The sequence below is a fragment of the Micropterus salmoides genome, unplaced genomic scaffold (genome assembly GCF_014851395.1).
Source record: "Micropterus salmoides isolate LMB-PRFRI ecotype aquatic unplaced genomic scaffold, ASM1485139v1 Ms_hic_scaffold_13, whole genome shotgun sequence".
Classification (NCBI taxonomy): Eukaryota; Metazoa; Chordata; class Actinopteri; order Centrarchiformes; family Centrarchidae; genus Micropterus; species Micropterus salmoides.
The window spans coordinates 21,465,586-21,482,405 of NW_024040374.1; the positions used below are offsets into that span (position 1 = coordinate 21,465,586).

At 41.5% G+C, this 16,820-nt stretch overlaps 1 protein-coding gene across 1 annotated transcript; it reads left to right on the forward strand.

The window, feature by feature from the left end:
- Window positions 1-1,557: 1,557 nt before the first annotated feature.
- pias4a (protein inhibitor of activated STAT, 4a) lies at window positions 1,558-16,535 on the forward strand. Its single transcript, XM_038716177.1, has 11 exons — window positions 1,558-1,641; window positions 3,642-4,023; window positions 4,162-4,246; window positions 4,354-4,395; window positions 4,721-4,811; window positions 9,441-9,569; window positions 11,023-11,128; window positions 11,338-11,411; window positions 11,551-11,711; window positions 12,701-12,852; window positions 13,001-16,535. Exons 1-11 carry the CDS (start codon window positions 1,615-1,617, stop codon window positions 13,273-13,275), a joined length of 1,524 nt encoding a protein of 507 aa, XP_038572105.1. The 5' UTR covers window positions 1,558-1,614; the 3' UTR covers window positions 13,276-16,535.
- Window positions 16,536-16,820: the final 285 nt, after the last annotated feature.

Sequence of the window (16,820 nt, forward strand, 5' to 3'; positions counted from 1 at the left end):
AGGTGGTGTTATTTCACCACTTGATTCCCAGTGTACCCAAAATCCACCTTTAATTTCCCCACAAGTAAGATCAAAGTCATATAAAACATTTATAAAATTTTCAACACCACAATTCATAACTGAATAACATTGCAAATGCAAAATATTCAGTGTCCCTTAATGAAAATGTTATGTTTTGATGTTAAATATTATTTAAATATGTGGGATCTGAAACAAATAAAGATCTAGTTTTAACAGTGTCTGTGTGCATGAGTTTATACTGATGGGCGTGTACCCATAGGTGTTGTATACTGAACTGTCAGTTGTAGAGATTGAGACCCCCCCACACTCACACACACACACACACACACACCATTTTACATCATCACATTAGCCCAGATAACAGTAATAGTACAGTATCTGGATAGATCTGATAATTTTCTGTCAGATTTAGTGAGAGACTGATTTAAATGACAGGTGGGTCAGATCATGGACGATATTGCCCTCTTCTGTTTAAATAATATAACATGTAATACTGTACATACACAGCAGAGAGCACTATGCTGCCTTTATATTTGCAAGTGTTATTGTATTATATAATGTAATAAGCTATATTAATTGAAAAAAAAAAATAGCAGACTGCATTGTGAAGAACTACCAAGCCGCGATTTGGGTCAGCATTTGTGAACTAAATTTAGACAGCTGTATTAAAATAACAGGATCCTATATTTCCAATATCCTATTTATTGATAACTTATAATCATAGATAACCATTCCATCCAGCAGCATGGCGGGAAAAACTGCTGTCCTTTTGAATACACAGTTTTGTTTTATTGACGTTTGACATCCAAAGTAAAGCCAAAACAAAACAGACCATGTTATTACACGATACTGCAATTCCTTCAATTGATTTGTGTGTTTCCATGAGGCTTTTCTTTGACACATATGAGGTGCTTTTGGAAAAGCAGGGCTGGATCACAGGGAGTATAAATGTGTCTTTACCATACCCCCCCCCCCCCCCCCCCCCCCCCCCCCCACACACACACACACACAATTTTGCTAAAAGCGTGACACAGTATAGTATTTGTGTTTTAGACGGGGTATGACTTAAACTTAAACTTTGACGTGTAAGAGTATTTCGTTCATTGCTAATTTGAATTCAGTTATGAACCTAACCGCAGACAAAGCATTAACTACACATCTCACGGCTCGGTGCAGAACCTGTAACGGAGTATTTTGCTCGGACGGGAACTGAACAGACCATGCGACCCAGTCCACTTGACACACCATGCTTTACATCGACGTTGAATTTAGTAATTTTTTAAGACACACGTTCGCAATACCTCAATACTATAAAACCAAAACATCATGGGTATTAAAATACTTTGACACGTGGTATCATTAATAGACACTGGGGCCTATTCTGGAGATGAGACCTGTCTCTTAGTGTTTTTAAAAAGTTGTACTGTAACTTTAAAACACTGTGGTCCCTCCCAGTTTGTATGTAGCGCTTCGGGCTCTGGTTAAAACCGCGCTGTGATTGGCTGAGGCCATCCTTCTATCAAAACAGGCGTTGCGTTTCATTGGTGAAAGACTAGCCGTCGTCTCTGACTCTCGCGGTACTGCTGCACGAAGATGGCGGCCGAACTGGTGGAAGCGATGGCAAGTAGAGCTGGGCTAGCTTTGGTTTGATGGGAGACGGGCGCGGGAGTGTGGTTTGAAACTCAGCCCGGTTGTGGGGAAACTGGGGGCTTTGTACGAATACAGTCTAGTGTTTGTACTCTTACAAATGTAGCATTTTACATTCACGACAAAACGAACTAGATTTTGCTGCTAACGTAGCTAGCCTGCTAGGTGGTGTTAACTATGCAAGTGCGTTGGTTTAGCTAGCATCATGCTGGCTCTAAAGGAAGACACCGAAAATGAATGATGCGACCATAAAACACTTTGGGGTTTTCTGCTATCAAGCTTCTCGGCGCGTTACTATTTGACGTTATTTGGCTTAAATAATGTCGGTACGTAGTTAACGTTAGTTAGTTTACGGAGCTGTGCACCTGTCAAAATGTCCAGATGCCACGATTGAATACCAAAAGCCCAGCCTGGAGTGAAGCTAGCCTGCCGATTAGCGCTCGCTTTATCGGTAATGTTCAAGTGAGGCTAAAGAAACCGCTACGCTGCTGACTTAATGGCTGCATTTTTGCACTAAATGTCCATCAGAATCTCGGACGGTCGCGTTATTGTGAAAATGTAATCTAGATACAAAGCAGTTGTGTCACTTGAGTCGACTCAATAGTGTCAGACAAAGCTAAAGCACGTTAGACGGATCGGGTTTTTCCACTAACGCTAAAAACATTTGTGTACAAATAAACTGGCCCCTTTGTCTTGTGTGGCCTGTCCTGAAATAACCGATTCCACTTATTATGTAAGTAACGTAATTGTATACAAGTTCAGTGAAGCTAATCGAAATGTGAACAGATTATGGCGAGTCAATCGGACGATTGTCCCCGTGGCTATACTTTTATTCACTGTATTCAAATAGTAAACCTCTGCTTGATATGATTTAAGTTTGGTTGTCACTGCTGGAGAAACGAGTTCGCCCGTATGAGATATACTGTAATTAAACTGCATTTTATAGAAATTGGTTAGTTTTATATTTAAGATGTATTCTATCTCATGGGACTGTAAACAGATCTTGGTATACTTATAAACATCGCACAAGGCAAGCTATACCAGTCTCTATTTTAAATAAAGATCTAATCTAGGTTTTCCCATATATTTTTAATTGTTTGTTCAAACCTGTCTTGTTTAACATTTCACTTTAAATCCCAAAGCTAAACACAGTCCAAGTCTATTCCTTTACTTTTCAGGCTTATACTAAGTTATAGCTGGATCGTGTTGTTTCTATCTGTCCTTACATGACAATGATTTGTGAATGTAACAGAGTGATATGCAGAGGTGCAGTCATAAGAACATGAGAATGAAAATGACTAGGCCATTATGCAAGTGGTCAGAATTAGGGGTGGTGTGAGTCCTTGCTGTAGCCAGCTAATTACGAGTCAAGTTCAAGCCTCTGTAGGATTAAAGTGACTAAAGACAGAAGCTAATTTTAGCAGGAATCCACCTTTTGAGGCACTGCTATATCATCATCATCATCATCATTAAATGCTGCATATAGGTTAATTGTAAATAATTGTATGGAGACTGTCACATGCATATTTATTAGCAGGGTTATTTGGTGAAGAACTCCCACGTTACGTTTTATGGGGAAATTCACAGAATATAAACACAGGTGCTGGAAGGTATTTTCCAGCGTCAGACACACTGGTAGACAATGATGTTTCCTCACGGGAAGTGATACTTTTAGAAATTTGGACTGCGAATAGCTTCAAAACAACGGCAACAATTTAGGAAAGAATAAAACATGTTAAATTATGAATTTTGTGGGGAAAAGTCAGAAGTAGAAGAAATCCAAAACCATTAGCACTGTGATAGAAAATGGATTTGTATTTCAATTAAGGGTCAATACGCTGTGGGTTGGGTCTTGGCCCTCAAAATGAGTCTAGACTTAAATTCATGGCGTTGTCACTGAAATCTTTCCACGTTTATAAATTTAATTGTCTCTGTATTGTGTTTCTCATCTTTTTGTCTTGTCCTCTCTGTAGAACATGGTCAAAAGTTTCCGGGTCTCAGACCTGCAGACGCTGCTGGCCTCAATGGGTCGCAGCAAAAGCGGGCTGAAACAGGACCTGGTGGGGCGTGCGCTGAGGCTAGTGCAGACCGAATACAGCCCAGAGCTTCTGAAGAACGTCAGGCAGCTCTACGAGTCACGCTTCCCCAAAACATCTGGCTGGCTTGCGGCACGTCGTCCAGAGGGTGTCCCAGTTGCCTACTCCTCCCTCAGCTCTTCCCCCACTGCCACCTCTCAGGGCGCAGACTACCTCAACGGCATTTCCAAACCGATCCCCACACCTGCAGCAGAGGTCAAGCTTGTGCCGCTGCCCTTCTACCAAACTTTAGAGACACTGTTGCCACCAACAGAGCTAAGTGAGTGCATATAGTTACACGTATCTATAGCCTTGTATTGAAATCGGTCGTTTCGTAGAAATGTTATGGTCTTAACTAAACAAGTCAACTCCATATTGTGCTGATTTTGTGATGGATTTTCTCTACACATGTATACAGTTGCCCAGAACAATGAGAAACTGCAGGACAGTCAATGCATATTTGAGTTAACACCAAACCAAGCAGACCAGGTCAGAAATGCAAGGTAAGACGATGCAAAAATTCTCCCCAGGTCTGCACCGTTAATATTAGCTTAATTTACAAACTGTAACTTAAGCTCATTTTAATTTGTGACCTTTTTTACTGTCTTAGTGAGATTCGTCCTGGAATGAGATCAATCCAAGTGGTTCTTAGGTAAGTTTCCACCAATTCACATTGAAACTTTGAAACATTGATATTTCACAATTATTTGGATTGGAATGTGCTGGTTCTGCCAGTGACTGTGCTGTTAATCTGAATTTATCACACAGATGAGCAAGGAAAATAGTTTACCACGCATGTGCAAATAGTATTTTAATCTCCCCCATAATCTACTTTCAAAATTGAATATCTGGTACTTTAATATGAACAGTCTGGTTCTGAAGCACTGAAAGACATGACAGATTCTGTCATGCTGATTAGCTCAACAGTCAGACATTCTTACGATAACCTTTCTCTCTCGTATCGCTCTCTGTTGCAGAATCTGTTACACAGACTCCATTGGTGTTCAGGAGGACCAGTATCCTCCCAACATTGCTGTCAAAGTCAACCAGTCCTACTGTCATGTGCCGGTGAGTTGATTCACTTGCCAAAAGACAAGCCCTGCATTCACAAACATGGCTAAAGCTGCGCTTTTGTTCTGTTCCCGTTAAAAAAATGTCCTCAGTCAGTACTGTAAGCCATTTGTTTTCAAGTACGGTCACAGGTTTGGGTGTTACTGTCGGACTTACTGCGATTTACTAGCATCATAATGTATGGTAGTGATGGATTATTCAAGTTAATGCAGGTGGATGTTAACTGATGTTAAACTCCAGCTGGCAGTCTCTGCATGGCTTACAAACTGCTGTAGTGTCATGTGTTCAAGTGCTGGTAGGAAGCTAAAACATCCAAGATGAGTGTCTTGCAATGTTGTATTCATAAGGTGTGTCATCACAATTTCAAACTGGAAAGACAACAGTCCGAAATCCGTGTTTATGAAAACAAAAATGGGAGTTTGGCAGCTTTAGGATTCAAAAGGCTGCTGTTGAAAACTCAAGTCTTAGATGCTCAAGCTTCAAGCCAAATGTAGTAGCGGTGGCGGACAACACAACTGCATGAGACACTGTGATAATTTACTGTTTAATTTAACAGCTCTACAGTTACCATATTACTTAGTAATAGATAGCAGCAGCAAAGATAATGTCAGTACACAGATGAGACCAACCAAACTGTGGTGTAACGGATCGTAGTTGATCCATGAGCTGTAACAACCCCCCACCCCCCGCCAGCACAGTACATTGCAAGTTTAACCATCATACTGTGAAACACTGCCGCTGTTACTTTTTACAGTAATGCATCTGTAAATCTCAATGCAGAGTTGCAGTTAAAGCCCCTCTCCAGCCAGTTTTAACTGCTGTTTTTGGTGAACGTTCTTTCTCTAACAGAGAATGGGGGTGTGGTTAATAGTCGGACATAATACATTACCATGACAACCAAACACTGACCGGCTGGAGTGTTCATTCACGATATGCTGTGTTAACATCACTACACTGTAAAGTTTAGTGCACTTTACTGTCTGGCCGGAGTAGCTATTACTTACCCATGATAGAAACTAGTGTGCGCGATGGTCCTGTCACGCACTGCACACGATAACTCCCACTACGTTTTATGGTGCGCTTACTTTACCGCGGGGGTTTGTTAAGTGCCTCCCCTGATGCATCGGTAAAACAGCAGTCAGTAAAATGCGTGTTGCAGACTGTATATAAGACGGTGGCAGGTGAAAGTGCGAGGCGTTTTCTGTCTTCTGTTGTCCAACACCGCACGCACAAATGCCATAATGAAAATGAACACACTAAACCAAGAGGAGGAAAACAAAAAATAAAATGAAGACCCTCTGTTAGCCTACTTTCTGCAATAACTATGCTAGCTAACTACACCTGGTTAACTACAACTTAGTTAACTTTGTTAACTTGGCTAACTAAACTAAAAAGACAAACTGACACATCAGACACAGCGAGACATACCTACTGTAAGTTCTAAGTAAATTACATGATAAATTGGTTAGCTAGCTCGATGTTTATCGGTTTGATGCTCTGACTTGAGGCGTGACAGTTTTTTAACGAGGCATGACAGTGCGCCTGCGCATGCTTGAAGAATGACGTATGACTTATTGAATTACTATAGTCATACGTCACCACCCCGTTTTAACAACTAACTTTAGCAACTTTTGCAACTTTGAGCACAAAATTAAGCTATTTGTCAAAAAATATTTGGCGAACTATGTGGGTAATCAACATTGTAAGGAAATGACTCAGAAAAATATGAAATATCATAGAAATGTCAAAATACACTGGAGGAGACCGAAAAGACAGAGACAAAAGTCAGTTTGCTGGTTTAAAAGTCGTCACTTTCGCCTCATTGAGTGAAAGGCTGTGATTTAGGGCATTTTTACACTGGGCATGCTTGTCATCATGGAAATGGATCATAAGATTGTGATGTTTATTGCAGGTTCAGTAATATCTGCTGCCTTCCCTTTGACACACGGCTCCGCTCGCTCACTGGAGCAGCTCCGGTCTCTTTGCCCGTCTGCTGCACATCAGTTGATGGGCTATTACTCATCATGTGTAACTAATCATATAGTGCTGTGGACGGGACATTGAGCGAGATTACAGAGTGGTGACTACAGACAGAGAGGCATCTACATCAGAGCCAAAGTAGCACATTGTAAAAATAATTTAACCCTAATCTTTTTTCTTTTTTTTTTCTGATCCGACTGTAATGTGATCCAAACCGTGACTATTGTGATCCGTTGCACCCCTACGACACAAACATGACAAATATCAAATAATTCCTTGTAGCCAGTAAGAAAGCTGTAGATGGAAGAAAAATAATGGATAATAATACGTCAGCCAGGTTGGAGTAGATAAACTGTAAATTAAGTGGAAAGACAGAGAGACTGGGTTTCTCTTTGAGTCTTTGTATTGATCAGTTTAAGTATTAGACAAAAATATTAGTTAATATTTCATACTGTAGGAAGAGAATGGGAAGGCTTGTATGATGTTTGGTGGCAACACTTGGTCTTCCCTCCCACCTCTCCTTTCCTGTTTATCGTTTGTCTTCTTTTCTAGTTCAGCATACAGGTGTACATATTTCCACTTTGTGAAAATGGAAAGTGAACGATGAAGGGAATGTACACTGCTCAAAAACATAAAGGGAACACTTAAACAACACAATGTAACTCCAAGTCAGTCACACTCCTGTGAAATCAAACTGTCCACTTAGGAAGCAACACTGATTGACAATCAATTTCACATGCTGTTGTGCAAATGGAATAGACAACAGGTGGAAATTATAGGCAATTAGCAAGACACCCCCAATAAAGGAGTGGTTCCTATGCTTCCTGGCTGATGTTCTGGTCACTTTTGAATGCTGGCGGCGCTTTCACTCTAGTGGTAGCATGAGATGGAGTCTACAACCCAGACAAGTGGCTCAGGTAGTGCAGCTCATCCAGCTGTGGCAAGAAGGTTTGCTGTGTCTGTCAGCGTAGTGTCCAGAGCATGGAGGCGCTACCAGGAGACAGGCCAGTACATCAGGAAACGTGGAGGAGGCCGTAGGAGGGCAACAACCCAGCAGCAGGACTGCTACCTCCGCCTTTGTGCAAGGAGGAGCAGGAGGAGCACTGCAAAATGACCTCCAGCAGGCCACAAATGTGCATGTGTCTGCTCAAACGGTCAGAAACAGACTCCATGAGGGTGGTATGAGGGCTGACATCCACAGGTGGGGGATGTGCTTACAGCCCAACACTGTGCAGGACATTTGGCATTTGCCACTGGTGCCCTGTGCTCTTCACAGATGACAGCAGGTTCACACTGAGCACATGTGACAGACGTGACAGAGTCTGGAGACGCCGTGGAGAACGTTCTGCTGCCTGCAACATCCTCCAGCATGACCAGTTTGGCGGTGGGTCAGTAATGGTGTGGGGTAGCATTTCTTTGGGGGGCCGCACAGCCCTCCATGTGCTCACCAGAGGTAGCCTGACTGCCATTAGGTACCGAGATGAGATCCTCAGACCCCTTGTGAGACCATATGCTGGTGCGGTCGGCCCAGGGTTCCTCCTAATGCAAGACAATGCTAGACCTCATGTGGCTGGACCGTGTCAGCAGTTCCTGCAAGAAGAAGGCATTGATGCTATGGACCGGCCCGCCCGTTCCCCACACCTGAATCCAATTGAGCACATCTGGGACATCATGTCTCGCTCCATCCACCAACGCCACGTTGCACCACAGACTGTCTAGGAGCACCTCATCAGGAGCATGCCCAGGCGTTGTAGGGAGGTCATACAGGCACGTGGAGGCCACACACACTACTCAGCCTCATTTTGACTTGTTTTAAGGACATTACATCAAAGTTGGATCGGCCTGTAGTGTGGTTTTTCACTTTGATTTTGAGTGTGACTCCATATCCAGACCTCCATAGGTTGATAAATTTGATTTCCATTGATAATTTTTGTGTGATTTTGTTGTCAGCACATTTAACTATGTAAAGAAAGGAGCATTTAATGAGATTATTTCATTCATTCAGATCTAGGATGTGTTATTTTAGTGTTCCCTTTATTTTTTTGAGCAGTATATATCATTGTTATGTTAAGAGCAAGTGTGTTTATTTGATTTGGAAAGTACAAGGACTCCCTTAGTGGAATCCACATAGTCCCGCCCTTCTAATAAGTTTAGCTGGGTAACTGTGCTGAATAAAAGGCTCCCCCATACCTTTTGACATTGGCTGAGTTTGTAATGTAATAAATGTGGCGTAAAACCTGACATTGGAGGCTTCAAATGATTGTTTTGGATGTATGGATAAATAAAGACATATTTGCATGTGCAGAGCAGAAAACAAAAACACAATAGGTGAGAGTGTAATGTAATATTCGCATGCAGCTTGCTCAGTGCTCTTCCTTTAGTTTTGCTCAAGGAGGAGAACTAAGCCCTTACTTCCATTTCGCACAACTCTTTGCCAGCAAGCAGCTCTGTCTTGTGTCTTTTGCCCCACAGTTTAAAAAAATGACTGTGCATCTGTCACAATGTAGAGCCCAACAACTACTTTGTCTTTTAAACTGTATCTAAGCCCTACAGAGGGAATTCTGATGTCTGTCATTTAAACAAACATTTTGATTTAGATAATATATTGAATAATTTACATTATTGTTTTGCATTGTGTGTTTACAGGGCTATTACCCATCTAATAAGCCTGGTGTTGAACCCCGTCGTCCTTGTCGTCCTGTGAACATCACTCCCTGGTTGCATCTCTCCAATGTCACCAACAGAGTCACTGTCACCTGGGGGAACTTTGGCAAGGTCAGAGTCTGATGCTGAATCTCACATTTTGGCAAAGCTCAGGGAGGTGGTGGCAAGCACAGGTGTCTTTCACTCAGAAAATCTGTCCAGCTCCTCCTGACAGATACACAGTGCACCAGTACCAGCTGGGACCTGTAGTTCTTGAAGTGTTTCATGGGTCCCACTCATTTGTGAATGGTTTAACTGAACAAGAAAGCTCTCGATGGCCAAGAGCTGAACTACTTTAACGAGCTTCTTGACTGTTGTCTCTAAAATTTGGGTCCAATAAACAGCTCGAAGGCTGATTGAAAACACTCACCCCTGTTGGTACCCTCTCCTTTAGAGGTTTTGTGTAAACCAATTAGGGATGAGCAACATAAAAGTTGAAAGTAAACACAATAAGAAACCGTTTAATGCATGCTGTTTTTCCTTGTGTTTTAATAGTGTTTTCTTTATCCCAGAGTTTTGGGGTGGCCCTATCACGATAGCATACAGTAAGCCTGCATAAAACCCGCCTGAATAGCTGAGTTAAGAAAATCTCTAGTCTAAATTTTGTAGTGTTTCCTAAAATGTTTGAGAGAGGAGTGCTGGTCTTTACAGTATTTTGACACCCTCCTTTTATCCACCGCATGATTGAAATACTGCTGTTTTAAACAGACAGCAGCGCGTGTGTGTGTGTGTGTGTGTGTGTGTGTGTGTGTGTGTGTGTGTGTGTTGAACCTAAGATGATTTTGAGGCAAACCAACCATTTTTGGGGTTGTTTGACGTGGAACGTGAGAATAAAAAATTGATTGCTCAGCATACTTAATCAATGCAAGTCCATAACCTTGGGGTTGTGGGTATTTCAGTCCATCAAAATCTGGTGGTTTTGTTAAGAATAGACATTTTTTTAACGTGCTCCTGGTGTCTAGGGAATTATAACAAGGATACAAAAGATAGGGAAAATTCTTTTAATAGAAAGAATTTGCTGTGTTGGGTTTCCTAAGATGTGTGACTTTTGTAATTGACCCATATAATGTAAGAGAATATTTTGCATTAAATACAGTTATATAATCTGGAGGGCTCTAAAAGGTAGATTTCTTTAATTCTTCTAACATATGCTGAGAATGGTGAATCCAAGTAGATCTTTCTTTCCATAATAAATATAGGGTTATGTTTTAGTTTTTTTTTAGTTTTTAGGTTCACTTTGTGTCTTTGCTCTGTTGGTAGCCTTTAGAAATAAAATCAAGAACGGCTGGACTTGGTTAAAGATTCTCTGAGACTTTTCGCTCCTCATCCAAGATACTTCTTCAGGTTCTGATTGACTGAATCCCAGCTATTTAACCTCTGTGCAAAACGTCTTTAAGTATCTTCAACGAAGTCCAGTTGCCCTTGATTTAAACCCACCTTGGATTACTATGACCTGGATGACTGAGAATCTTCAGACACCTTTTTGAAATATGTTCTCACAACCTGTGAATCTGTGTGTTTTCAGCGGTACTCTGTGGCAGTGTATTTAGTGAGGGTTTTCACTGCGGCAGACCTCTTCAGCCAGCTCAAACTCTGCTCTGTCGAGAGTGCAGAACGCTGTCGTGAACGCAGTAAGTGTTACCTCTGTACTCTGCCTAAGTTCTCTTTGAAATCCTAAGAATGGAATGAAAACTACACACTCCATTCAATCAAGTCACTGACTTGAACATTTTGTTAATGCAATTTTGGTAGGACTGGATTGTGTTTGATTTCACACATTACATTGTTATCTGAACCTCTTATATCACTTATGATGTTTTGTTTACCATTTTATCCATAGTCCAAGATAAACTACGTTTTGACCCAGAGAGTGAAATTGCGACAACAGGCCTGCGGGTTTCTCTCATCTGTCCAGTGAGTATGCATTCATCATAATGCCTGACATGTTAAGATGTAGGTAGGCCAGTCTTCACTGTCCTACACATTTTCTATTTCAGTTGTTCTGGCAAGTTTCACAAATTCATAAATTTTCTAACTGTCTCTCTCTCCCCAGTTGGTGAAGATGAGGCTCGGTGTGCCGTGTCGAGTTTTAACTTGTGCTCATCTTCAGTGTTTCGACGCAGTCTTCTTCCTGCAGATGAATGAGAAGAAGCCCACATGGACTTGCCCCGTCTGTGACAAGCCCGCTCCCTTTGAGCTGCTCACTATTGATGGGTAAGGAGACAGAGGCATGCTCTGACTTGTCCCACCCCTGCAGCACCATCTTCCTTTTAGTAAATTGTGAAAATTTACACTTGTGTAATTTTAGCTATCAAGCCAGCTTGGGGTGAATAATTCAAGCTGTGCAGATGTGGGGGCATTTTAAGGACTCTTGATGCATGATGTTTTCGTTGTAAAAGCTTTGAATGTTTTGCATGGCATAAGAGGGGGGTTATTTCTACGCCTGCGGTCTGGTTGTATTCCAAAAGGTTTGATCCTTTAAATTGGCTTTTTTGTTGACTCTTTGATTTACGTGATGTAGCAAGGCTATAATTTAGAAATCCATGTAATCGTGGGAGTCGAGGGCTCAACACTTTTATTTCTACACAGCACTCATTGCTGCAAGTGATTCTGAAGACACCTACAGTCATTTGTTGACAGTGTAAAGTGCTGTGCAGGTGCAAAATGAATGAATGTATCCATGATCAGTCTGCTGTTTCATTTTGTCTTTTCTTTATGGTATTTCGTCACCAACAGAATAGTGAATTAATCATGCCATAGGAAAAACACAGATGAGCCTGCAGTCCTATTTTATCCATGCTGATAAAATATTTTCATCCACAACCATTTGGGCGTGTAGTTTCCTGACAATTCTAAGCAACTCTCACAGGCACTCCCTTACTTTCACAAAGACTGAAAGCATTGTGTTACAGTTTGGCGTTGAAGTACATTTGCATTTTTTAATTTAAGCTTGGATTTGAAAGTTGTTTTTTTAACTGATCTCTGTAGGTGTCAGTTTCAACAGTCTAATTACTGAAAGTTTATAGTGCTGTTTTGTAAAATATAAGGAATTAATGCAATTTTCAGTTGATAATAAAGAATAGCCAAGGATTCAAGCCTATTTTGTTTTTTTCATCTTAATAATGTTTGAATTGAATGCAAAACAGATTTCTGGTGCAAAATCTGTTTTGTGAGATGACTCTAAACAGCAGTATGCATTTCAGGCTGCTATCTGAGATCCTGAAAGAGACGAGTGAGGACATTGAGGAGATTGAGTACTTAACCGATGGCTCCTGGCGACCCATCAGAGATGAAAAGGAGAGGGACAGGGAAAGAGAACGCAGCAACACACCGGAGTATCCTGTTGTTGATATATGTAAGTGTCTAACCCTGTGAATTTAACTTCCACAATGTGTGGATTTTCTTTTTTAAGTCCCGTGTATTAGTTTCCTTTTGTGAATCCCTTTTTATTTATTTTTTTTTTATTTTTTAAATCAATTTTAAAATGGCCTTTATGTCTGCAGGCATTCCTGAGGCAAACGGTCACTCACCGGCCCACAGCAGCACCAGCCTGACGGGCAAATCTGGAAGCAGTTCCGTGGGGATGGCTGGAGTCACAGGAGGACCTGCTGTGGCACCGGGAGGAGGTGCAGTGGTAGATCTGACTCTTGACTCCTCCTCTGAGGAGGAAGGTGGCGGGGCAGGAGGCGACAGTGAGGACACTGAGGACAGCGCCGACAGTCCTGCCCCAAAGAGGGGCCGATACAACTACGACAAGGACCTGGTCACTGCCTACTGACCCCACAGCTCTGTCCCCTCATAAACTGACACACACACAGAGACAGAGAGGCAGGGGGCTAAAAACTCGAGGACAGGAACACCGTAATCCACTAAATGCAACGACCCTCCCTTACGCCCCAATCGTCAGAGCCTTTCAGCAGCTCTGGTTTATATCCAGATAAAACAAACACACTTAACATGCACTGTTAATGAATCTTGAATCTAGAGTGATTAGGATTCCTCCTTGTACTGTACACCACTGGAAGCAACTCTAACTCTCTTTGGCCAACCGTCACCTTGCAGTGAATATTTGTACCGCCCTGCCTCTACTAAAGAGACTGAATGGATCGAGCACTCCACCCCTAACCCCACCCACCTTCCTCCCCTCTTTTCAGACTACTCCCTCTCTACCACCGCATCTCTCTTTGTATTTGACTTGGAATTACTGGCTTTTTTAGCCGTTGGGCGTTAAATGTTTGCGTCTGTGATTATTGTCACATTTGTGATGAACAGGCAAGTTGAAAACGGAGGCTCCTCAGAAGTTTTTGGTAGAAGGTCAAAAACAACTAATGGAAAGAGCATGGATAATTTGGGGGAGGACAAGGCAGAGATATCTGGAGTGTGATGCAAATTTAAACCTCTCGCATTGTGTTATTATTTCTTTGTTCAGAGAATGAATTCAAAGCTTGAAAAGGTTTTTTCAGGAATTTATCATTTTTAGTTATGAAAGGGCAGAACACAATACTGGCCTCAGTGTGTGATGCTTTCCATTTTTATTTTGTCCTTTAGATAAAGAGAACCTACCTCAGTCATAAAAACTTAGCAGACTGACCAGAGACTAGTTTAGAAAGAAGCGGAGGACAGAAGAATTGAGTCTTTCTGAAGCCAATTTTACACTGGAGATTTTTGTTGTTTTGTTCTAATTTTTTTTTATTCCATCATCCCGTGCAGCTCTGTTCCCCCTGCAGCAACAAAATCTTTGTTGAAGGCCGAGTTAGTTTGTGGATAACCGAGCTAACTGTAGGTGTCAGTGATGCAACAAGGTGTGGGTGGAACTTTACCACTTTGTAAAACATCACTGCAGTTATCTTATTATAACAGGATTTGTTGGGGTTGATATCAGCATTGTCCATGGAAGTCATCAAAATTACTGTACGGCAGGTGTGCCATCGCAGATGGATTGTAAGAATTCACTGACAGGATATGGTTACGAGATTTTGGTGCCTTTATTTTGTCGAGTGGTGAGGATTGGAGCTGGATGTTTTAAGGCTTGCTGAGCTTGACAGCAGATGATACCCCAGTCTGAGAGAAGATGTTTTATTTCATTTAGGATTTCCTTGGGTGTATTGGATGTGGGTTTTTTTTTTTACCAGTAAAAGAAATGGACCGAGAAGCAGGAAAAAAAAATCTGCGGGAAAGAACAAATTCAAAAGTGCTGTCATCCTCCCCCACCCCCACATTTTGGTGACCGTCTCTCAAAGTATCATATTTATTGACTTGCTATACATTCTCTTAACAGTTAAATCTACATAATATTTGGCTGTAGTTCTGTACAGACAGGAGCTATTAGTTGCAGAAAGCAGGATGCCTCTGCTGTAGTGGTTTGATTGTTGGAATTGGTCTGGGCTCATGGCTGTGCTGTTGATGAATGCTCCTTATTTTTATTTTTTTCTCTTTTCCTCTGAATGAATCTAACCTGGGTCAAAGCACAGTTCAGAGTACTTTTCTACGTTGGGTCCAACATGTCTGACACAACGAAACTTAATCAAGTGTCAATAAGTGCAACCCCACCAAGCTTAAAGTCATTGATTGGATTACAAATGGGCCTGTCTGGAACAAGTGGATCCGCTCCAACCAACAATCCCCCTCGGCCTGCTTTCGATGTAGATAAGGTCACATCTATTGGCTGGAATAGAATCGGACTTTAATTGCTACGTGCTGTAGGCTTACAACTAATATTCCTCTGCACTTGCACTAGTGTTGTCAGTATGTGATTGCTGCTCCTCAGATTAGGATACTCGGGCCGCATGTGCAGGCGTTAGGTTTGCCTAAGGCCAGCTGCATTCGCTTGAAGATGACAAATGGTTTTGCTGTGTTGTTAGAGCTATTTGCACTTTCATCTGATACTTCATCCTGTGTTTATGGCTTATTTCTTTTAAAGGCATCATGTAGTGAGTACTAATCAAGGACCCCGACCATTGTGATCAGTTGTGCTCAAACATCTCGTGGGAATCAGAAAATGTGAAACTAGAAAATGCGGCTGTCCTACTCTACTGTGAGAGACTTGGGAGGGGGGGAAAGTAGTGACTCAGATTAGTTCTGCATTGTATGCTTCCCTATCTTGTCATCCCTTTGTTGCGGTTAGATTAGCACAGAATCTGGTTTTCTTTTGCCTTTCTCAAACACACAGAGAAGTGACATTTACACACTGATCCGGGGCCTCACTGTTGCAAGTACATCCTCTGACAGGTAGAGTCAAATATGGTCTTCCATTTTTCTCCTCCTCCTTTTTGACACTGATATAACTTACAAAATCAATATACTGGTGAAAAATGTTTGATAATCAATACAAAATTGATTGATGGCACTTTCTCAGTTATACATCAGTCTGCCCCTTAAAAGGATCTTCATTTATGAAGTGCTTTGAGGCAAAATAATGTAAGAACTCTTGATAGTTGTCATGAACTAGGCAATTTGTATTTGTAAGTAACTGCTATACATAAAAAAATTACAGTTAATTTGTTGATGGGTATAGAAGGCCATTATTTGAATTCTCTTTGCCTTATGGTTAAAGATGAGAGGTGGTGCAGGTTGCTTCTGTGGAACTGAGCCAGATGTGTTTGCAGGTTGTTTGGGAGCTGGAGAGAGCTGAGGGTCTGGTCTTTTTGTAGTGGCATCTCTTATAATAATGCATATGGTAGCATGGGCAGAGGCTTACAATCCATGATGTAAATGTTTTGTTTGTTGTGTTTTTTTTATATGTTCATATTAAAAGACAATAAAATCTAAATAATATTTTATTAAGCCTTGAATTGCCTCCAGTTGTTCCTATAGGCAAACTGACAATAAGAAGCTGTTGAGGGCAACAGCACCTGAAGCTGATGCCACAGAGGACTGGAAGGACGGGTTAAGGTGGAGATTTTTATGTCTTGTACCAAATGCTCAGATCTGGGGACACATTTGATGCCTGTTGAGGATAAAACTGTAAAATTTAAAATGATCGTATTCTAACAGCTGTTATTGACGTGTGGAATTAATTAAAATCAGTTCTTAAATACATGTGTGCCATCGTTTTATTTGGAAAAGCGTATGCATTCAGCCGGACAGGATCCACGAGGACACATGCATCTCATCTTCCAGCATCGAAAACATTAGTTTTCTTTACCTGAGGTTGATCTTAATCTTTCTTGTGTAAATTTAGCCTTCTGTGAAACTGAGTCACTTAACTTTCTTGGCGTCGTAGTTAAATTTTGATTAATTTGGGAGGGGGGGATTAGGTCTTTATTAGACAGCAGACAGTAACTGACAGGAAATGTGAGGAGGAAGGGATGAGTAACATGCAAG

What these genes read in the sequence shown, in the direction of transcription:
- pias4a (XM_038716177.1), top strand. Translation starts at nt 1,615, where the DNA reads ATGGCGGCCGAACTGGTGGAAGCGATG. An exon ending in CCGAACTGGTGGAAGCGATG is followed by an intron (nt 1,642 to 3,641) that starts GCAAGTAGAGCT and finishes TCCTCTCTGTAG; the next exon opens with AACATGGTCAAAAGTTTCCG. An exon ending in CCTGGGGGAACTTTGGCAAG is followed by an intron (nt 9,570 to 11,022) that starts GTCAGAGTCTGA and finishes GTGTGTTTTCAG; the next exon opens with CGGTACTCTGTGGCAGTGTA.